The 24,240-nt window shown below is 41.2% G+C and overlaps 2 protein-coding genes and 1 long non-coding RNA gene across 3 annotated transcripts in view; 2 read left to right on the top strand and 1 right to left on the bottom strand.

Annotated features, from left to right (window-relative positions):
- Positions 1-9,250, bottom strand: part of LOC124293543 — an 87,182-nt gene extending 77,932 nt beyond the window's left edge. Inside the window, exon 1 of the long non-coding RNA XR_006903388.1 lies at positions 8,293-9,250. This is a non-coding gene — a long non-coding RNA (uncharacterized LOC124293543). The remainder of the gene's footprint in view (positions 1-8,292) is intronic.
- A 6,194-nt stretch (positions 9,251-15,444) lies between these two features.
- LOC107223325 lies at positions 15,445-19,325 on the top strand. Its single transcript, XM_015662978.2, has 5 exons — positions 15,445-15,496; positions 15,845-15,986; positions 17,238-17,469; positions 17,718-18,107; positions 18,216-19,325. The coding sequence occupies exons 1-5, from the start codon at positions 15,445-15,447 to the stop codon at positions 19,323-19,325; spliced, it is 1,926 nt and encodes a 641-aa protein (XP_015518464.1).
- A 1,825-nt stretch (positions 19,326-21,150) lies between these two features.
- LOC107223349 (sodium-coupled monocarboxylate transporter 1) lies at positions 21,151-24,055 on the top strand. Its single transcript, XM_015663014.2, has 8 exons — positions 21,151-21,533; positions 21,669-22,014; positions 22,105-22,259; positions 22,344-22,484; positions 22,564-22,672; positions 22,747-22,968; positions 23,029-23,525; positions 23,596-24,055. Exons 1-8 carry the CDS (start codon positions 21,310-21,312, stop codon positions 23,675-23,677), a joined length of 1,776 nt encoding a protein of 591 aa, XP_015518500.1. The 5' UTR covers positions 21,151-21,309; the 3' UTR covers positions 23,678-24,055.
- Positions 24,056-24,240: the final 185 nt, after the last annotated feature.

The raw sequence follows: 24,240 nt of genomic DNA, 5'->3' as shown, positions 1-24,240 counted from the left end.
TATTTCGAGAAGCTAATTCTCGTGCGGCAAACAAGCGCGGTTTTTTTTTCCACCCGGGGGGTTTCTCATACCCTTCGCTCACAGATTATGTAGGTCGGGGTTGCCGCGCTGCGTACCCCAGGATTCAAGCGCGTGCCCCAAGCCTGTTTTTTTTTTTTATATTTTTTTATCCCCCTTTTTCCGCTCTCGCACAGGGGGGTTGGAGTAGTTCTAGGTAGTCGAGGACACATAGAAATATAAGGTAGAGGGCAGAGGAGCGATCCACGCTGCGGCTGAGAAGGATCGAACGATCACGGTCGGCCGCTTGTTACGCCCGGATCGCGGTTCCTCTGCGTTTTTCTATCCCGCATCCGTGTTCACCGAGAGGGATTACGCGCTTTGGAGGGAAAAGAGAAACTGCGAGGGTAAAAAATGATTATCTACAAAGAACGTGAAAAAAGTAGAGAGAGGAAAAACAAAAAAAAAAAAAAAACAGTAACGGGAAACGTGAACGGTGAAATTTAGATTATCATACGCCAATTACGTTTGTCACACACCACCGATATGCAGGATTACACGGATAGTGTAATGCCCGTGTGTAATACGCTGACCACCGCTTTGTTGTCCACTTTTACTTTGTACATGGATAACGCGGATAAGTCGTCGAGGTCAAAGCATCCGCGCTACGTCAGCATAATGGAAGATTTATTGTGTATGTAATACCTATACGTATCAAGCGAAACGTAGCTGATCGGCATTGAATAGTCACGTTTCGAGTCAAAGTTCCACAAAGTCAGTGTTTTTTATTATTCTTTTCTTTCTTGTATTTTAGGGTAGTTGGAGAAAAATTAGTACGTTGTTTTTTTTTTTTTTTTTTTTTGTTTTTTTATCATACAACGATCCAATTGTAAAGGAATGTCTTTCGTAATAATCGAGGATAGTTTAAGATTTTCATATTATACTATTAAGAAGTTCAAAGTGGCAAATTCAAAGGTTTTCCGAAATGAAATTTCCAAGTTTTGTCGTAGTTTTGTATACTTTATTTAAGATTTGGAGCCAATGCATAAATTGTGGAATTTGTTTTAAAAATGCGTTCTTCAAGCGTCCATTGCAACATATTCCGTTAGTAGGTGTAAATCTCTGAAATTTCCTCAACCCTTTCAAAATCTAATAATTTTTCATCGATCTCAGCTCTTTCCTTTATACCTATATACGTAACTTTTCGCAATTGATAAAAAAAAAAGTGAGTATAGAATACCAATAAAACGTATCGGTGATTTGAATTTTTTTTTACATCAGCTCTGCGAAGCACTCTTAGAACAATTAGTCTTTACAAAAGCACACGCATAAACATGAAACAAGAGTTCGCGTTAACGAGGATTCGCGAAAGAAATAGAAGTGGGAGAAAAATTGTCTCTGCCAATTTCGTGAGTGGAATTTTTTCAACCTCGTACTATTATACACGAACAAAAAGGGAATAACGTTCGTGTGTCCCGAGCGTAAAAGGTTACGAGCTCATCGATCTGGCAAATTCGAATCCAGCCTAACCCGAATGTTGTACCCGCGGTGTCGCGTCATCGTCGCTAAACATCTACAAGAGAGGATGCGTCGACGAATACAGGCCAAGTTTTCAAGTGTGGGGCAAAAAGGTTTCACCGGTCCGAGAGAAAACGTGAGTAAATTACGATTACCGGGTTTAAAAATTGTTAAAAAAAAAAACAAAAAACAGTATTCATTTTCTACCGATTCCCGTTATTTTCCGTAATTTTTTGTCCGCCTTTTTTCCCTTTTTCCTCATAACGGTGACTGCAGGCGCAAAAAACTCAAACATCTGCCGATTTTCCCGTGTCAGCCAAACACGTCGATACATATGCCATACACCTATGGTATATAAATGAGTCCACGATGCCTATCGAACCAATCGGTTCGCGCTATACTATAACGAGGAAATTCAACACAAAGCATCAGGGAAGAATGTGTAAAGTAAGGATTACGAGAATCGTGTGATGATGTGGCTTGGTGGTCGTGATGCTGGAGGAGATAAAGAGAGAGAGAGAGAGAAGGGAAAGAGAGGAGAGGAAAAAAACTATTAGTTCCGGCACGAGGGATCGTGGATCTCGTGGCCTTTCTCCATTATTTTTACGCTCATTTTCTGAATTCTAATTTATGAGCTAGTAGGAGGATCCTGATTAATCTCGCCATCTGATGCCTGCGCCCATTTGTAACACGATCCCTAGACTCGTAGTATCAATAGCCAACGCTGTTATTTCTCGTTTTTTTTTTTTTATTTTTATTTTATACCTTACCTACGTGTTGTCACACGAGAGGAAAATGTTGAAATTAAAATTAGTTTCTCGATTTTACTGCGATTCTTGTTTAGAGACTCGAGTGCACATTTGATATTGATTGAGTGTTTCAAACTTTCTATAAACAATTCACGAAGGCTGTAATAATATGATATATTTTTCAGTCAAATCAACTCGCCGTGTAAAAGAGAAGAAGATGAAAAAATTCATAATTCAACGAACGCAGATCAAGCTCTACTAATTATCAATTTCTTATATCATAGCTATGTGGAGAAAAATTTTTACTCGAATTCTTCTACACTGAGAAGACAGTCTTGTTATAGTGAAGAGGATTTATTTACTGTTAAAAAATCGTATACTTTAATATGGCGAAATGAATATTTAGTTATAGATAAGGAATCGCGGATTTGTATATATACTTCTTTGCGTGAAACGAAGATTTGTTAATACTTAACAAGTCATCTATTTCTTTAAAAGCGGTATCCTGTTATAGAAATCAATCGAGCACAATGTTAAACTACTCAAACATTGATACCGAATGAATATACATTAATCGTTAATCTATCATCCATTTTATTTAAAATCGTATTAAGTGACGTCAAACTTACATACTTGTTGCGTAATTACCGTACTACGGATACAGCCACTGTCACTTTTTCCAAACCGAGTCACTCTGGAACGATCGAAAAGTTCACGTCGTTCTTGGGACATGAACATTAAGTACCGTGAGTTTGGATCGAATCGGTGAAACGAACGTCCGAATGTCTCCGAAATAGTCGGAAATAAATCTTATATCGCACGCACCTAACCCTAAACATAATTTCGCATATCCGGATCAGAAATTTAGGAATAAAAACACAACGCACTAACATTTAAGTGTCGGAAGAAGCTCGGGTAAGTTCCAAGATTTCAATATCTGCTCCGTAACATTACCGGCTTTTATTATAAATCAACCGCTTGGCCTACGAACTGCTTGTGAAATATAAACAACGTGCTTGGAACGTGCGATTGCTGGGTTTATGAACTTCTAATCCTCAAACAAGATTCGTCAGCTGTTGATAAATATTCATTTGGGACAACACGGTTTGATATTCCTTACAATTAGTGCTACTTTTTTGATAAGGAAACAAAAATTTGAACTAATTCTCGCTTTATCTGCCACAATTTTAGAGTATAATGTTTTCAATATTAGACGTACTTTAGGGTGAGGTTGATATTCTATTTGCCTAAAATGCTACAAAATTTCGATTGTAGTTCTAACAGCACACATATTTATTAGACTTTAATAAGTTTTTTAACAGTTAAAAAATGGTTCCTGAAAATAGTCAACGAAATATATTTATTTATTATGACAAGATGCTTTTCTCAGTGAAAGACAATATTTACTCAATTCCATCAGAAGCTTTCTTCACTCAAACTTTTGTTTTAAATTGTATATTTTGAAAATCAGCGTGGAGCGAGATTTGCTTTATAAGTTAAATAGGAAGAAGTATCTATTGGATAACGGTGAATTTCTCAAGCCTTGTCTCAGTATCGCTGCTGTCGAGTGAATAAAAATGAATATTTCTTAAACGCTACGAAATTTCCTCTCACAGACGGTAACGTAAATATAAATGTCTGAAAAATTTCACGGAAATAACAGCTATAATAAATAAAATATAATAAAAATAATAAAATATAATATAATTTCAAAAATGCGTCGTATTTGTTTTTCTCCCTGGCGGATTCGGTCCCATCGTGTTATTAGAGTGTTTTTTCAGTGGATCCTAAAATCAATGATATTGAAGTGATATTCCAGGTAATCACTCAATCTTCACTCAATTCTTCGGTGTAATTATAAAATTTTTCACTGCGGTTTTACCAAAATTATACTCGAAAGTCCACTTTGGTATCACTGATAAGATTTTTTTTAAATATAGTATTTCCTCACCATTTAATATTAGTATCTTTCAAGTGTGATTTCAGTTATAAGTATGAATTTACAATTCAGTGTAATTTTAGTAGGTTTGGAAATTTTTATTTCAGTTATTCTCCGTTGGGATTTGTCATACTTTTAACGCAATTGCGGTAAAACTACAGTGCAAAAAATTCTCAACCAACTGTCAAATCAAAGTGCAATCGAAGTGAAATTTAAGTGTAACTTCAGTTCAATTTCAGTGGGACAAAATCCTCCAAGGCTACGTGTTTGATTGTTTAGATTTATACATTATTCCTGATTTTATAAATTTCTTACTCTCTTTTTCGCGTAAAAATGATCTCAAATACATAGAATTGCAAAACTACAGGTACGCGAATGAAATGAAATTTAATACTCCATATCCCATTAGATGATTATTTCACTCTCAGGTTGTTCAGGTTCAAGCCCATTGTGCCTAAATCAGAAGTATATACTCTGCCCTCTAAACAAAGCAATTACAGCAATTGGGCGTATAATAATTTGCCTCTATACACACATCATGCACGCGTATCTTTCATCCTTTACCTGCAATCATTCGTGTACATTTCATTTTCTCTCTCCAAACGTTTTTTACTTCCATATTTCCCTTTCCCCCTATGATCGTACCTCAGTTTTTTTCGTCGCGGTCTTCAGTGGCCTGATATAATTGTCTCCGGATACGCGTATGTGCAAACAAGCCGGGCACGCGCCCTTTTTACCCCCTTCCTCAGCGCAATATAAATACTCCGCAAGGCTAACGCCGCGCCTCATCCTGAGCGGGTGAAAAAAAAAAAAACAAAAAAAACAATCCCTACTGTTAGACTTAAATATGGTAATTATGCTAAGCGTGTTCCTTTGCGTTTTTTGCCCAGTTTTTTTGTTTTTTTTTTTTGCATCCGTCTCTCTCACTCTCGCAGCTCGCATCTCCTTTTTCGCGGCGAAAGCCACATGCAGCACGTTGGAACACCCCTTGTTTGGTCCGGCGCGCCCACATAATTACCAACCCGTGAGATGAATCGCGGGTACATGTAGAGCGGCTTGAAAAAATTGCGAAAAAACAGCAACGAGGGGTTGAAGGGTGGCTAAAAAAGAGAAGAAGTAAAAGTAAAAAAAATAAAAAAAAAATAATAAAAAATTAGTAAAATAGAATGGAACAACACCGCCAACAGCGCGATAAAAAAAAAAAAAAACCTGGGGTAACATATAATACGTATAATATGCATAAGCGAGAGGGTAGAGTGTGGGTTATAAGGGAGGGGGTGGTGAGGGGCGGGGGGGGGGGGGGGGGGGGGGGGAGATTCCCAAGGAGAAAAACAAACTCGATATCGCAATTAAACAGCCGCGGCCAACAAATCGTTGGGGTGAGCGCGAACGGACCGACAGAATTCTGATTGGGGGGGTGGGGGGTGGATTTTTTAAGCCGACGACCCGGTCGGACGGGGGATGCAGAGTCGGGTGCCGGAGCGGTGGGAAAAAAAAATCCATAGGGGTTTGTCGCGGCTCTACCCCCCTCCTCCCCCCCCCGTACCCTCCCTTATTCGCAACCTTATTATGCTCGCGTCTTTCTCTTACGTTTTTTTCCTTAGTCGAAAGAGCGACGTCTTCGATGTGAAAGGAGGAAGAGAAGGAGAGAAGAAAAGGAAAGTCGGACGGTTAGAGAGGGGAGGAAGAGAGAGAGGGGGCAGAAAGAACGCGGCTTAAGGGAGGCGGGTTTGGCGCTAAAGGCAAAACAAAAGCCGGCGACATTTCGCGCGTCTCGCGCTTTGGCCTTTAAGGTAGCCGCAACATGGCGACGACGATGCATACGTATTTTTGTACACACATGTTTTTATAATTTTCGGTCACTGCTACAGCCTGCTGCATCGTGTTGATATTCAGTCTGTATCCTGATATGATGTAACGACGAATTGTGTAAAATACAATAAAAAATGTGCGATAAGTTAAAAAATGAATTATATGTATATTTTGCACGAATAAAGAGTACGATTGTGATTTTATAACATTTTCATTGTGCAAAGATGGGTTTCCTAGCTTTGTACGAGTATTCTAAAGTGTACGATGCATGCACTGAGAGAAATTTTTAGTTCCGGTTACCCAGTCCTTAACTATTTTTCATTTTTTACCACAATTGAAGAACATAGTTGTAGGTAAAAAATGCAAATTAGTTTTCTAGCTGTTATCGGAAAGTCTAGTATCCGTTACTATTCTTTTTTATTACGATCACTGTTGCTATATTTTCTTGCAACTGTTGCGAAAATTGAATGCTTGTGCAATGATAAATTGACGTTAAAGCCTTCATTAACTAAAAAATTACAGTATACCGAACAAACTAATTTTGCGTTACAATTACCAAAAAAGGATCGACGATAGCGCAAAATGGTTACGCGTACCTTGTTTTTCGTAATTCCAACAACATTCAAACAGTTTTTTTACGATACCTATTTTACTGAATTGTTCTAGATACTGTAACAAATGAAATTTTTCTCAGTGTGTGTTCACGAGAGAAAAAAAAATGGACAGGCAGAACGAATGGAATCAGCTTCCTTTCTCAATCGATTATACAATAAATGTTTGTATCGTATGAAACGATTATATTCGTGCTAATTTACAAAGTTAAGAATTTGATCATCGCTCACTAACGAGACATTCTATACTGTATGGTGAATTGTAAATAAATCATAAACCAAAATGGGTATAATTGCGGGTACCTGGAACGAAATAAAAGAATAGTGTAATATTTGAGAGGATTTTATAAATCTTTAAACTCTGGTATCCGTACCGATTCTCTTGGCTGTTTCAGACAGTCCAATTTCGGATGTAACGAGAAAAGTGTAAGGAAAAAAATTTTAACCGGCGGATATATTCGCGAACGGAAAGTCAGAGAGTAAACCAATTGTTAAAATACTGATGAAATCCTTGCATTTTTGTACAAAACCTCTTCATGTCACTTGGCAATAGTTTCGTATTACTGAGATAAATATATCTCGTCATCTAAATGAGCAAAAGTTAACCCCGACTATGTACGACAGATGTGCGACTATGTAGGATGATCGGTATAGTGTGGTGTGCAATTAAATGTAACGCAACAAATTTTAAGTACAACTGTTATAGGTTTAAAACCTTGCTATTACATCGTTGTAACTTTCTTTGTCCACTTCCTAATAACCCGAATAAGAAAAATTTATAAATAAAAACACCATTTAACGACGAAGAATAATTACAATCGGGATATATCAATTTCGTTCTCAATCACGATGAGAGCTGAGAGATGAGAAGAAAAATGGCCAAGCATATATAAACTTGACTGTGACCAGCCGTTAATAAAATTTTTAGCACATGTACCTATAACACACAAGTCACTCCAGCGTATTTGCAATTAAGAATCGAGGTACAGAAGAGAAACGAAAGCTCGAAGATAAGCAAAAAGTAAGGAGCATAAAAAAGTAATCGGCTGCATGTATAATGTTGGGGGGAGGTTAAAAAAATCCATAGAGACGGCCGCACCCATCATATATAATACACGGTTCTCTCTTCTCTTCTCTCCCCCCCTCTTCGCCCCCTTCCCGGTGGTTCCCTCATCTCCCGCTCCTCCTTCTCCTTATCGTTAGCCACCTTCTCATCTCGCTCTCCCCAGCCGAGTCAGTGAGCGCTGTCTCTAGCAATATCCCCGTCTTTCCTCAATCAATATTTAAAGAATTGCGCCTTAATAACCACAGCGGCGAGGCGCTCGCTACGTTAATACCGCTTCGCCTGACATTCGGCAACCCACTCTACATATCTGAATATCCGGTTGTCTGCAATTTCACTCAGCCCTTCGCGGCCGGTAAGAAAGGGAATTCCGTACTGGTAAGTTTTAACGTCAGTAAAGAAGAACATAAAGAAGATTCTTCCCAACGTAGGTGTCTGAAATATCTTAACAGCAATTTTATCTAGCTCTAACCAATTATTCAGAATCAGAATAAACAAACAAAACTTGTGATGCATCGAAACTAATCGGGGAGGGGGGGTTATAACGAGTTTTAAAACATCATTAGGACATCACAATTACCAAATTACGTCTGTGTTACTTACCGCCGGAAGTGTTTTCCATTCCAGATGTCGTTTTCCGCTTGCTCAGGAACTATCCGATGCCACAATTTACGAAACTGAATGCACACTGAACGTAACCCGAACATTGTTATCCGTTTTATTCAATTGTTCACAGTTTTTCGAATCGCTATCGTACCGGGATACGTGAACGTGATTCCCGTTCTCGCGTTGCGTCGTTCATATTACCGGCCAGTGGCAAACCCGACTTGAAGAAAACCTTCTGCATGGTTACAACATCTGATGCACTCTCTCACCCTTGATGTCGGAAACCCTGCTACGTTCACTGTCGAGACCTTACCAACTAATCGCCGTTGACTGAAGTAATCGCAAACAACCGCTTGAACGTTGCGCCGATACCTTCGCCGTTCCGAATGATCGATTATCCCCGTGGTAACACGCAACAACTCGACTGACAGTTGGCAATTTTGTGTTGCCACGCGTGGCTCTGTTCGCCTCGTTCGCAGCACGCCACGCAATGAACTCCGCCGACTTCTGTTTTCGAAATTTATTTATCGATTATGCAGTCGTGAATACTTTATCGAGTGACGTTGAGTGTAATGTCACCCATAAATGGTTTATAACAGGTATATGTTCAATCATTTTCAAAATTAACCTGTCTTTCTTCATTGTTACTCACTGTCAGTGTGATGTTCTTCCGATGATAATGCCGGTGGAGACGTATTAAAATGTGTTTCCAACCGTTAGGATTGCAGATATTAGGTGCTGTTGCGCAATTTAAAATGCTTGGTGGATCGTTCTGAGTTCGTTGCAGAGAAACAGCAGAAATGAAAATACATAATGGCTTATTAAAAATCTGACTTTAAATTCAAAAGTATAATACTTTTGTATTGACAACATTCCAATGAGACGGTTAATACTGTCTTAAGTCTGACAGCACTGTTCATTATTGACAGCAATTTTAAAAATTTTGCGCGCGGCAAACGTGTGGCGATCCAAACTCACGAGTCCGCAATTTCTCCTCAACGTAATCAATATTTTCACGTTTCGAAGGCCGAGTATGTTAATTCTCGTATTTCCACGCTCCATTGTGCGCATGCGCCATCGTTATTTTCTTGCTCTGTTCGTGGCGAAAAGAAGTGCAACAATGATTGCGGAAACTGAGAATCGTTCTTCACGCGGCAAAACTTAGTATTCTTCGATCATTTCAACGCATCCACGTCGCAGCAATTTCTTGAAACCTGCAGTTTAATGATTTTTCTGATCACTGCTGTGTAAGCACGTGCGTCACACGCTTCTTCAAGTCGAGATGCGAATTCTCCTCACGGCTGTGAGTTAGCATGCGGAGAATTTCGTTCAACGAAGCAGCCAGCCAACCGTTTCAACCATTGTAAGCTGCCTAATGGTCACTGCAGTGACCATTGAAGAAAATCATCCACTTTGATGGCCATCCGTGATCCTCACTGGTTCTATGAGATTCTCGTCAAACGACGCACTTTCAACCTTGATGCTAATGCAGGTTTTTCTTGTTACTTCCAAGAAGCTTCGGGTGTCTCCAGCCGGTTTCAAAAGACCAAAATCGTCACCACGAAAATTCTCCAAGTCTCTCTATCTTATCTGTCCCTGCTTACTTCGGCACGTACACCTGTATTTTCGTATCTTTAAAAACGATACTTTCGAAGAAGATATTTCACGCCCGACGACACCTGCATAACACAAGTTGGTCTTACCCGTCGGCTAGTAATAAGAGGCGAGGTACGCAGACCACGATTTCCTACCTGGCGTCAAGACCCGCCTGCTCGATTTACCATTCAAACCTGCGAAAACGTTCGTCATTGTGGTATCGGAATTAATCACAAAATCCGAGATCCTTGAACAACTCGCAATTGGATTAATTGCTTCTATTTTTATCATTAGCTTGATCACAGAGTGAAACTCTTTGCCTTTTGTCTCTCAAGTCACTAAAGACTTCATCCGTGCTTTTTACATATAATCATCGCACTAGACACGAAAAAACTGAATTCAAGACTAACAAGACAAATTGTAAAATAGCGTATTGTGTTACAAGTGTGGAGAGTGGGCAATTTTTGATGAGTGTAAAGTTTGTATCTTGAGCCGCAAAGGTAAGTGCTACGTTCAGACGAATACGAGTGCAAAGTTGGCGGCACGAGGCGAAGACGAGTTCTGTAATCACTCGAGTTAGATATCGCTCACCCGCACGTATTACCCACGGTATTTTTTCCAACACCTGCTTTGGTACTTCGATTTGAGAAGCAACAAAGGTGCCACTAACAGCGCGTAACATCGTTGTTAGGTAAGTTACGCTCAATGACACAGAGCGTAAAATTCAGTTGTTGGAAAGTACGCGTCCGCTAAAGAAAGCCCGTGTGCATAAAATATACAATTTCAACTGTGCGCGTGCGCCGACTTTATTTTAGTGCAATTTTCGTGTTAAATACTTCAACGAGAACAGAACGTTTATTTCTATCGCTAAATGCGGATACAAATCAGCTCGGCCACGGCTGTGACTATACTGGCGAAGTAAGAACGTGAGGCGCTCTGATATATTTGTAAACAGTTAATCCGGGCACCTACTGCCCTCTTACAATATACTAATGTAAACATAAAGGTATATCGGCTCGGAAATTGGGAACTCTATTTACGCTTTGGAGCAGGCCTTGGATACTAAACCGTTGGAGAAAAACATTACGACTATTCCGTGAATATAAATTTAAGGGTAATGATTATCCTTTCGCGATTTATTTTAGAAATAGTTTTAAATAATTGTTATAGATACGGGAGGATTTGCAAATAAACAACAATTCTATACACATGAAAGATGCTAGTTTTAACTTTATTTTAAGCTTTCAGATTCGAAGATTGGTCTATAAACGCTCAACGTTACACTAATTTTACTCGAAACAAAGTCTCTCAAAACTGAAAAAAGTAAGTAAAGTGACGGCATTATGTTTTTCATTCCGGCGATACCTGCAAGAGTGCAGTTGAATGTAAAAGCGCTTAGTTTTTCTTGTGTTTTCGATAGTGAATAACATGATAACAACATGAAAAGTGTAGGCTCGTGGAGGATTCTGTTGCCTGTCGAAGGTGTCATAGTTTAAACATTTGTAGACATCTCGTAAAATTTTAAAGTGTAGAATGAAGATAAAGCAAGTATTTTCTAGCCGTTCAATCGTTGATTTGCGAATCTGCTCATTTGAATATCAGCTATTCAAAGTTAACTTGAAAATTAATGTGATCAGTTACACAACTTTAGTCATGAATTAAACGTTTCTTGAGAGCTGTGCGATTTTCAGAGTATCAAACGAAATTAGCGCGTCAGGGACGAATTGAGATCTAGGATCGACCGCAAATTGAATGATCACAACCTTCGTCCCCCTCGCGATTCACACATTGCCTCGTGCACATAGTAAGCCGAATGAATTATTTTTCCCAAACGACCGTTAAATTCGGCGTGCAGCGTTGAGCAGATGTTGGCGTAAGGTATCGGGATTTTCTTCTTTCCTGGTCCATAGAAGCGGGCCGGGGGCCACCCAAGAGAGATTTCTCAATCGCGTCCATTGACGCGTCAGAATCCCGAGTCTCGAACCAAGTTAAAATTCGAAACTCCAGTTGCCCTCCGACAATACCGCTCACCGGAACAATAATGCGCCCTTGTCCTCAGGGTTCGGGATCTATCCTGCATTTTCCCCATGAAACTTAGTGCACCGGCATTCATCGCAATTCTGTCCCTAGGTAGAAAAAGTAGAGGCCTACCGAGAATCGCCGAAAGTTCTGTCGACCAGTCCTATCCCATCGTCGCTTTCTATCAGTTGTTCTATCCACAGGGGTTTATTAAGAAAGTGGGTAAGAATTCCATACCATTCCTCAAATTATTATATTCCCAAGCTACGGCAATTTTTTTGAAAATGCAATGATAGTAAATATCTACGTAATCAACAAGTGCTTAGAAATCGGTGCTACGTTTCAAATTGCTTCAAACATGGTTGAAAATTTAGTAGGTTTGTCCGATTTCACTCTACGATGACTCATTTTATTCAAAAGACTATTTTTTTCAAAGCCACTGCAACAGATTTTTTTCAATAACCAGTTCAACGTTGTCATTGAACTTACTACATTTTTAGCTATTTTAAAGCAATTCAAAACAAAGGATAAAAGTTTTTGTTTTAAATTCTAAAGTTTAATACTTGTGTATTTTCTAAAAAGAGATTTTCCTCGTAATAAAATTACTGAAAAGTTTCCATTTTTCTCTAAACCAACACATTTTCGGTAAATTCGACTGGACATATACCGTAGTTATCAAAGCCTTCAGTTTTTCAAAGCCAGTTTTCGGATTTCACTGGACCCCCAGAGATTTATTGCCGAGATAGCGGCACAGGAAACTCAATGGTTGTGTACGTACGGTGGACATAAATTTGTGCAGGTGGGGAATGGGCCTGTCGCTCGATGTTCACAGCGGGACCAGCAGGGGGCCCGAGACTCGGCGCCCCTGCATGGGCTCTGGGCCCTTGGGTCCGACGCTGAATTCACTAGGAGCCTCGGTGGGGACGAGAGTTTATATAAGCGTGGGGTAGGTCGGCTCTGAGAGAAGTTTTAACTAAACTTTGGCTGAAGTGACAGGGAAGACGAACAGTCCTGCGTCGTTGCACACGAGAGTCGAAAATGACGATGGAGAAGCATCCTTAGCTGAATTTTTGTTGCAATAACATCTCGAAGAATATTAATACAACGCCATGGCCGTCGCCCTGATCATCCACCTTGGGATTCTCCTTATCGGTGAGTGACAAGATCATTAGCGTTTATTTAGAGATTGTTATACATTTCCTCGTGTAATTTTCCAATTGTAAGTGAATATTCTTTAACCGTCCGAATCAATTCAACTAATTGGTTTATTGTTACTATATAATACATTGATTAACACAAGGTGGTGATAAAAATTTCGATAAAATTTCACCGCAAGATTTCGAAAAAATTTCGAAATTTCGTTTGCAACGTATTAAACTTGAAACCCGACTTTCGATTTTGATGTATTAACAAACTCAAGCTCTCCAAAATATGAATGATTCGAAAAATCAATTCTTGTTATAATAACTGGGCAACGAAACCAAAATCGCTTTTGATCTTTTGTATCGTCATAATCAAAGAGAATAAACCTGCTTAAAATCGCTGAGCTTTGGTAACTGTAATGCTTTATCCACGCGATTGCGGCGCCTTTTTTAAGAATCAACTATCATACCGTGGGGGAAAGAGGTATGGAAATGGGAAAACGACGCGGGGGTTCATGCGAAGCTTTGTTCAATTTCACCGCTTGGAATCGTTTAATTTAAGTTTATAAGCGCCGCGGGATGCATTGCTGCACGACCACGGAGGCTGCACCCCCTTCAACCTCGACTGTTGACGTTGCAGTCGTCGTTAGCCGGGTCAAGTTGGGCAGAATACGAAATGCGAAGATTAGCAATCAGCTGAGACAACGTATCGCCGCGTGGCGCCCACCGAACGTGGGAATTTCTTTCACGGACGAACGCTTAAGTGCGGTGCATGCGGGTATGATCGGGCATTTGTGAACTGATCGATGCTAACAATCACGGGTTAATCAAGTGACAAATTTTCGTAATACACTGAGAAAAATTTAATTTGTTAGAGTAACTAGAAAAATTCAATAAAATAGGTAACGTTGAAAAACTTGTTCGAATATTGTTGAAATTACGAAAAACGAGGTACGCGTAACCATTTTGCGCTATTGTCGATCCTTTTTTGGTAATTGCAACGCAAAATCAGTTTCTGAGGTTTACTCTACTTTTTTAGTTTAATAAGTTGATTGTACATTTTTTTATGTGGTTTACGGAATGGATTTTTACTAATCGAACGGATGAAGTACGACTCAATTTACAGGTGTAATTATTCAAGATTTCATTTAGATTTTTGCCTGTTGAATCACGGTATTGACGGTATTGTGATACTGATTAGTAGAAAATCAAAATTTTCCATAAACAAAGGTGTATTTGATTATTTGATAAAAGAGAGTATCAGTGAAATTTCATTTTCATCTAAATCTACAAATCACTATGATCACTATCAAATTTCCAAACAATCGTACGAAATGTGTAGATTTTGAAGTGAAATGAATTTGTCGTTATTTTTGGCAGCACGTCGTAATTGATAATAACAAATTCCTTCACATAAGTATGTATTTGAAAAATACCGACTCATCGTCAAGCTGCAGGGTTCAAAAACGGGCGACAAGTAGCAAACGCGGCAGACTGTTCACGGAGCGAGTTGCATGTTTTTATAAGATTTCAAGCATCCATCGCGTGGCTAAACCCTCGGCCTTTTTCCTTGCATACCCACGCAGACGTCCGCATATGTTTAAAACATAACATCATTCTCGAAGACTGCGTGGTGGGCGAGGGTGGAGGATGAAGAGGGTAAAAAGCCCTTGAAACCCAAGAACGAGGCATGCGGGTCCCGCTACCCCAAGAATCGTAGAGTCGGGTTTACTGTTCAGTGTCAGTGATCAATCCTCGAACGAATTTCGTACCAGGTCAGAGTTTACCCAACTGTCCAGAGCCTTGACGCACGAATCCCGCAAATTGAGTCAGCGGATTGAACGAACGACGTGTACCAAAAATTTTGAAAGGAAAACTTTGAATTTAAATTCTCATTCATTAAAATGTAGGAATACTTATTCTATTCCCTTGAGAAAATTGTTTAGATAATTATACACTTTTATCCGATTCTGGGGTGAAACTTTTACAACCATTACTAGAAAAAAAAAACAAATAAGACGCATAAATGTAAATCACAAATTTATTTCACCGAGGTTCAGTTAAACTAGTGAAGTGAAAATTTCTAATTGTCGTCTGAATATTCCCTTTCACAAATGAAATTACCGATTCCAAGTTCACCCTAAAAATCATTTCAATTATTTGTATCACATCGAGATCTAAGAAATCCGTTATCATGAAAAATTAGAAAACCTCCAGAACATCTCAACGTCGATGCAAAACAATTAAAATAAAGCCGTTATGATGTTATTAAAAAATGTTAAAAGATTACAAGGCATTCTTTTATGAATGTACTTTTTTAAATACCAATAAAATTTGTGAGCGTAGAGTCCTTTTTTCTGCACAACACATCTGCGAACAGATTTTCAGGGAAATGCTTGAGTGGTTGAACGTTTCTACCGATTGTGTCGGTCGGATTCTGACTGGTAAGTATTTCGGATATTTTATCCAGCCAGATCTCGGGTTGTCGCTACGACGAGGTTTTACGGGGGCCCCGATCCCGGGCCAGGCGCATAGGCAGTCCAATAGTGGCGGGGGACTTAGAATCATCGAATAAATTTATCTTTCGGAATCTGTCAGACCCTAAAACTCTCGAACCCCTCGTCGGAGCGGGGCCTCAGCGGGTGGGCTGCTCTGGTACCTGCTGGGTTTTATACCTCGGACACGAGATCCGAAAGCCCAGGATGCGCCCCTTCGATACCGGAGCGCTATAACCCCGTAAGGCTAAGTATGACACTATATGCATGTCCTTTTTATTACCGTTTGTCTTCCAGGTCCGTCCCTCGGCATGGTTTGGGGCCCCGAACGAGGCGGAGACCAGTGCCAGGCCTTCTTCAGAGAAACCGTCGTCTCCGATTTTGCGACCGCTGGTGATTCCACCCCGTTGAGATTGCACGCCACTTGGCTATCACAGGGGTGAGTTTTTATTGAACCATCTTTAGAATTCTTTGCATACCCAAAATTCGTTTCTTCGGTACGATTTGAAGAATTTTGGATAACCAAATGAGTTCATTAGATTTCCCTACGATTTCATTGGACTTAAAAGATTTCAGTATCTCAAACTATTTCATAATGTTTCAGAAATTTCCGATAATCTTGCAAGATCTCAAAGGATTTCAATGATTTACAAAGGATTGCAGGGGGGATTTCGTGTGATTTTAAAGAGATACATTCAGACGATTTTACCTTTCATAGTTTTAAAGAATTAAGAGGATTTCAAAGATTTAAGGATTTTATAGGATTTCAGGGATTCCATGTGATTTCTAAGATTGCGGAAATTTTGAAGGATTTCATGAGATTTCATGAATAGTGTACACTAGATATTAAGGGTAGTCAACCCCTCGGTCTTGATCTTCGACGACTTCTATTTGTATTTTCACGTCTCCTTTTTGTAAAGCCATGATCAAACTTTTCTCAGAAAAGCTTTGAGACGTTGAATTATATATATTATTATACCAAAATGAGTAGCTCTAGAACGGATATTCTTTGAAAAAACTGCTTAGTTCGGTCGTAGAATGTTCGATCACAAAGATCTTAGCCTGAACAAAGCTAACAACGAAAACAACTCGACATTCCTCACAGCCGGTAAGATCTTTGACCATGTCTCTTTCAAGATATTCATAATCTGCAAACCTAGTAAAGTCATTTCACCAACAATTTGATAATAGTTACATTAACCGAAGAAAAATGCAATCAAAATTTTGCAAAAAGTATATGATTACGCGAAAAAAAAGGTTTGATTACATCGGCAGTGCTTTCATATTGACAGAAATGTTGGAAAAACTTTTGAAGCGATTTTTGTTGACAAAAAGACAGTCAGATACTTCATAGGTTACCGACTTACAGCAGTTGTAGCGTGCTTATAAGAAACTGCGACCCTTTGTGCCTACTTGACGAGCCCCGACGGCAACTCACGCTCCAAGACTCTTACTCCCGAAGTGTACCGAGTCCTTTGCTTCTATTTTAACAAGGGAGAATCCGCAAGATGAACATATGTTGAAGGATTCTTATCTTCTCTTAAGTTATTAAGAACAAAGTGGCCTGAAGTACAACGTTGGCCATTTTGTTGGGCTGAATATCTTGCTAGTTGACAATTTAAACTTAGTGCTACCAATGAACAACAAAAATTCTAACAGCCTTTCAAACTCCATGTTTTTTGTTCAAAAGGTGCGAGACGAGATCGGGACCCGAGTACGTGATCCGAAAGTACACCTTCTACGAGAACGATACATTTTTGCTGCTGCGTCACCACTACGCTGAAGAGTCGTGCAGTGTGGCCACTCACACAGTGACAGCCAGAGGTGTGCTGCGGCTGCTCTCAGCGTCCATTCTAACTCCTGGAGCCACAGAAGCTAGGTTTCAGCTGGACACGGTCCACGTGATCCCCCTAAATCGGCAGGTAAGCATGGATACGATTTTGAGTCTCCTATTTTTTAACATCACGAGGCGTATTTTGCGCGGTGCGAAGCCAGACGGTGCCGTCAATTTGCCAACGTGAACGATAATCAGATCCAGCGACTGTGTGCCAAAGAGAAACACCGTGAGTTTGACTGACAGCGAAGTACGAGACGGACTGTTATCACGACGCCACTGATTATAATTATATCAACAAGACCTCTGAGCGGTAAATCACTCCTTGTGTCGCAGGTTGCCCACAAACTGGGACTCAGGGTGAACTCAACGTGCGGGCCGCAGCCAAAATGGCGGCCGTATGTCCCTCAGCTCGTCTACGAACAACCTCATCACCGCGTTCCCAATCCCTTGTGGGAAGGGCCCAGGTACAACTCTCTTCACGGTCATCAGCCATCGCAGAATCGGCGCGGCATCGACTGCCTCGAAACACTCGGCCTCGAGTTTGGAGAACTGCGACTCCTCAGGGTCCAGAAGAGACCCTCGGTCTCAAAAACGACCCATTACAAGCCCGTCGGCAGACCAAGAGTCGAACTCCTATTTGGCGGTCTTCCGCCCACGACTCAAACTCGCTTCACCCACAGGCCCACGGCTTTACAGTCAACCGCGCTTCTGCGGTCTGACACGGTGAGTAGAAATTGAACAAAAATTCACTCATGTCGAAAAAGATGCAGTCAGTCATACATTTTTAGGTGACATTGATCAATTTCAAATGATTTCTCTTTCTGTCACCAGACAACGGGGTGTCCAATGTGCAACGCGATATCCCGAGGAACAGAGACGAGTCCTCCGGTTCTCCACGAGGTCGCAGCACTGCCAGCGTTGCTGGGTGGAAGCTGGACGAGCAAGAGCTGCGAGAGCGAAGAGGGAGGCTTGTGGGTGAGGAGACAATTTCGAGTATGGCCGGGAGACAAGCTGTGGACGGGGCAATGGGACTACTTTAGGGATCCGAAGTGCAGCTCGTTCCTCTACGCAGTGACAGCGGCCGGAAGCTACGTTCAGCGGGCTGGGCGACAACGGCGCCACGAAGAGCTGGAGTCGGAAGCTCCGCAGTTCGCGATGGACGGGGACCGCCTCGAAGATCGGGCCCGACGAGAAGTGGTGCCCTGGATGACTCCGGAGCTGGCGAAGAACATATGGGACATATACGCCCCGAAACGGGAGCAAGTGTCGGCGGATGAGATGCTCCCGTCAATGGACGAGATCCAGGAGGCCATCACACGGTCGCCCGACGCGCCGAAGGTCCCCGAATCTGAGGCCCACCTTTCCAAGCGCAGCCTCGTTGATGAGGACGACTCCTACCGCCATCTGCTTCAAGACGCGCATCCCTCTCTGGCGCTCTCCTTCGCCGCCATGCTGCGTGGTAACCAGCGCTACGAAGAAACGACGCCCAGCGTCTTTGTCACCCCGACGCCACCGACTCCGACCGGAACCACCGAGCTTGACCTCCACGTCGCCGAGTCCATTCTTGTCCCCGGTGACCCAGGGGTCGTAGCTCGCTGCGGCGGCCGCGGCCGGCTCGCCACCTGGCCCCCCGATTGCATACCGCGCTCCCTCGAGGCGCCGGCTATCCTTGGACTCAGGGCTCGCGTCGGCGTCACCTGGAGCGGCGAATACACTCTCTTGTTCGGGCCCAGGGACAGCAGCCTCTGGAACGCTCCGCTCTATCAGTGCGGACCCACCAGTTCTCACAATTCCGGACTTCGCGCTCATCTCAGAACCATCGTCGGGCTCAAGTATGGGCTCTTCTCACCCTCGTCGGCGATCACTCATAATCAACCTGGCACTGTCCTTCCGCTCTTGCTTCTCAGTTTTCTGAGAGCGATGCTAAGGCTACTTACCTGAGCGGAGGGTTTTCGTACCAGTTTCGGGCGACGAGTGACGAACATGGACTTGATAAATTCACTTCTCGGCTGTAAGTCTGGGATCTAAGGAACCACAATATCTTATACCTGAAAAATCAATCAAAATCAAACCTATAATAGATTAATTTATAAGATATAATATTATTATTCTTCCGTTTAACTTTATGAAAAGGAAACGCTTGAAAGAATTTTACGTTTCCATCATTTTGATGAGATATCGACACTAGGGTGAAACTTTATATAGACGGAATCTTTTTGACTTTAGTTAAACGGTTTCGAGATAATTCTGATATATATATATATATATATACATATATATATCTATAGTGAATGTAGCGAGTATCTCAACTGGTCGTATATCTTTTACACGAAATGAACGCGATGTAAAAGAAATAATGTATCACGCGCGTGGATATTTTTCCTTGGAAAGCTTATCGAGTAGTTAAAAAGATGACGGGGAAAAAGTGTTATACGGTAATAGTACGATAAATTGTGAATCTTTGTGAATATTAGGATAAGTTAGCTAGAATAACCTTAACTGTATTGTAAAAGTAACAGTTGCGAATTTTTTTTTTAGAATTAGTATATTCGGCCTATTACAACTCAGCAAACCGATTTCAAAGTCACTTATTGTAAAAGAAATTAGGTATACAATTATTGGTGTTTATAAAAATGATAATCATATATGAATATTATATGATAGATGCTAGAAACAAAGTATAATTTGTCTATCGGCATATCACTACTTGGTTAGATGTACATTGGTTAAATTGATAAGTATGATTTAAGATTAGAAAATTAGAAAAATGTTACGACGATAGTTGTGACGTAGGGACGTACACCCAGTGAAATTTAAAATTCGAATCAACAGTCTGGCTATATGCCAGTCGTGATAAAGGAAATAAGTTTTGTAAATAGATTGTAAATATGTCTTACACGGCTTCACATCTGCAAACGGAAGACTGTAAATATTGAAATAAATTCTGAAGTGAGAGTTCATATTTTTCTGATGCATTTTCTAAATCCTAAAAATCGTCAATTGAATCGTAGTTTCATTCAAGGAATCACTGTACGAACAATTAATTGGCAGATTTATATCTTGAGGTAAATATGAGGTGACGAAAATATAAGATAATAGATAAAGTTGGCAGAGCAGCAAATCATCGCAGCTAATCGGAGCACAAGGTCGTTGTTGCCAAATTTATACGCGCGTAGAAGCCTGATTCTGATTTAGGTAATATGTGCTTTGACCATAAATAGCTTATTTTTACCTGACGTTGATAATTTTGATACACCAACCGCGTTTTTGCAGCGGTTTTAACGGCTGTTTGTCTTGGCTTGAAGGAAAGGTCACGGATACTAGACTACTCACGACATTACCGGATTGCAGACCCTGATGCAACACGTAGGAACATGATGCGTCGTTAATTCCGCAATTTATAGATAACGAAATGCACGGTTCGCGAGATGCAGAATCGAGGAAACGGTATCACTTTACAAATCTCGGCACTCCGATGCATACCGCAAATCGTGGCATCTCTCTTCTAAATGAACAACGCACAGATCCCGAAAGCAGTCTTGAAATGTACAATTAGCTGCGGAACCTACGACAAAAAGGATGACCATTTCTAAGGAAATTTCATCTCTGGGTGCATATGATAGTTCAAACCTTCCAACCACGCAGTAGAACTTGTTTGTAAATTTCAAGGCGTCAGAGTCCGTTTATCTGTCGATTGTAAATCATGAACATATACGTGGAATCGTGTCTTCCACGCACGAGTCCCCATCGCTAGATTACCTTCAGTATTCCTCAAACTTCCTAGACGTTCTCTACTCAGATTGGTGATCGCATTTTCCGTGTCGGATCATTACTCTGATCAAAGTTCAAAGATCCACAGCCCAGTGTTCAAGACACGCTTCACGACGCTGCTGCCTCCTTTTATTGGAGGAGAAAAGAGCCAGAAATGTCAACCAATAATTCTTCTCTAGTGGGCACCAGCCAGAAGTTTGTCGCGTACCTAACCTTCGGATGGATGGACTACACTCTGTTCTTCGTGATGCTCAGCATCAGCGCCGCAGTCGGTGTCTACTTTGGATTCTTCAGCAAAAAGCAAGACACAAAGAAGGAATATCTCTTCGGCGGGAAAGCAATGAGCTACTTTCCAGTCGCCATGAGCATAACTGCAGGGTCAGTATACATATTTCGAAGACACGGTCAACAGACAGTGATCAGTTGACAATAAGTATGCAAATAAAAGAAAGGAAATCAGATTAATATAATTATATGTCCAAGCCATTTGTTGCAAAAAGTCTCTTCCTCCAGTCACGTATCGGGTATCACCCTATTGGGAATCCCTTCTGAGGTTTACAAGTACGGGACTCAGTACGCAGCCTGCATATTCACCACCATCTTCATGTGCATTTTGACCTCGTACATCTTCCTCCCGGTCTTCCATAAGCTCCAGCTGACCAGCACCTTTGAGTACTTGGAACTAAGGTTTGGAAGGATTGTTCGACAGTTTGCGTCGGTTCTCTATACCATATCTTTGATCCTTCATACGCCCCTCGTTATCTATGGACCCGCACTGGCCTTTGCCCAGGTGACTGGTTCTGATATGCATTACGTCGCTCCTGCTATAGGAGGTGTCTGTATTTTCTACACAACTGTAGTGAGTATTAATTGTAATTTAAGCTTCAGTAACATCGAAACTGCACGTACAAGCGGTTTTATTAATCCACTTATGTCTTCCTCACACAAGGGTGGACTCAAAGCCGTGGTATGGACTGATACGATTCAGTTCACGGTCACTATTGTCACTCTTTTCATCGTTCTTACTTTGGGCATCATCTCCGTTGGAGGCATTGGCGAGATCTGGCGGATATCCGGGGAAGGAGGTCGTCTGATATTTTTTGAGTAAGAACGAGACTAGTTAGTAATTGTTAAGAAAATAACCAAGGAATATGAAAACTTTTAAAAACGGTTCAAATTTTCCGACAGTATGAATCCCAGTCCATTCGTTCGAAGTAGCTTCTGGGCGGTATCTCTTGGTCTGACAACATCTTGGGCTGCTAACATCAGTGTCAATCAAAGTAGTATGCAGAGATTCCTTGCTGTGCCAACCCTTTCGGAAGCCAGAGTGTAAGGTTTTTATTCATACTAAATTTTCATTTCGCAAGCTCGTCTGTGGTCCGACGGTACTAAGATCTTGATACTCCAGATCTCTCTGGGTACTGTGTGTTGGACTGGTCACTGCAAAGTGGATATCCGTCGCCACTGGCCTGATAATGTTTTCCAAATATCACGATTGCGACCCGGTTACAGCAAACGTGAGTTCAATTCCTCGGCTGAAGTACGTCACATGTCAAACAGCATCATGAAATAATCTTTGAGCATGATCCAGATTGTAGATAAGGCAGACCAGATGTTACCCTATTACGTAATGGACGTCGCAGGAAACATTCCTGGACTGCCGGGCCTTTTCATATCCGCTCTTGTGAGCTCTGCTTTATCAACGATGAGCGGTGGATTGAACACGGCAGCTGGAACCATATGGGAAGACTTCATCTCCCCCTGGATTCCGGAGAGTGAAAAGAAAGAAGCAATGGCCACAAAAGTGATGAAGGTGAGGAACCGAGGGGGAGCAATCGTAGTGAGATCTTGAAAAATCGATTTCTGCAAACAGGTTACCGTCGTTTTATTGGGATTCCTGTGCATCTTCTTCGTTTTCGTCGTAGAACACTTAGGTGACATATTCATGGTGTCTACGACCATGACCGGTGTTACGGCTGGAACTATCACGGGCTTCTACGTTCTTGGGATGATGGTTCCATGGGCGAATTATAAGGGTGCCGTGATCGGGGGGATCATAGGCTTTACCGCCTCAACATGGATCATAGTGGGCGCCCAAGTCGAGAAAGTGAAAGACACCTACGTGTCACTACCAACCTCGATAGCTAATTGCGCGATTCAACCGAACATGACGCATTCGACAGAGTCGACGTCGGCTTCGCCCGTCGATTCCGAAGACAAACCCATGATCCTTTATACCATTTCTTTCCTTTACTATTCACTGATCGGAATCACAGTCGTCGTAGTGAGCGGAACTATTGCCAGTTTTGTCACTGGTCGATCAAAGCTCAATGAATTGAACAGAGATCACTTTGCTCCGATTGTTCAGAGGTTTGTGGGGCTACTTACCCTATCGTACTTGAACTTGCGTCTTACTTTTCTTATTTTTGTTCAATTTTAGGTTCCTTCCTCGAGAGAAATACACTGAAGTACCCCTGAAGCCAATTCCCGAGGTACCGGATAAAGAAAAGGAGGCCATGTGAAGTGAACGTGATTCCCCTACTCAAAGAGTCTCTGTTTACTGTGACGGCGAAAAACATCGAATGGAGCTTAAAGAGACTCAAATTATTCCAATCACTACATCGGTACTCGAGCAGCATCATGGGGTTTGTTATAAAATTATCGGAATGTCAGTCTGCTTTCAGATTTGCGCAGTTTGGATGGAGCATGACATAAAAAATTGTGTATATAAATTTTGTTAGACATGAGTGAAAGCTGCGTTGTGGATTGCGTAACTTGATTCCCGCATGAGAACTTCGGCCAAAACTACATTGTATGATAGCTTTATTTATTTATAAATGTATTTGGTGAACATGTAAATGAGCAATTTATTATTAAACCTGTATTTGCCAAATATTAAACTGCACGTGTCTCATTCAAACCGATCTTATCGTTGCACGTTATCTTTGTGAGTTGAAATCTGTGGACGAGGTTCGTTAATATTTGCTCTCCTCGCAAAAGTATTCGGGCCAGACGCTTTGTGCAATGAAAACGACCAACCATGACTGACACATCGTACGAACGGCTCAGCGTTCCGTCGTATAAG

Source organism: Neodiprion lecontei, chromosome 3 (assembly GCF_021901455.1).
Source record: "Neodiprion lecontei isolate iyNeoLeco1 chromosome 3, iyNeoLeco1.1, whole genome shotgun sequence".
Classification (NCBI taxonomy): Eukaryota; Metazoa; Arthropoda; class Insecta; order Hymenoptera; family Diprionidae; genus Neodiprion; species Neodiprion lecontei.
The sequence above is the reverse complement of the archived record's forward strand: the minus strand, read 5'-3'. Positions and strand labels throughout refer to the sequence as shown.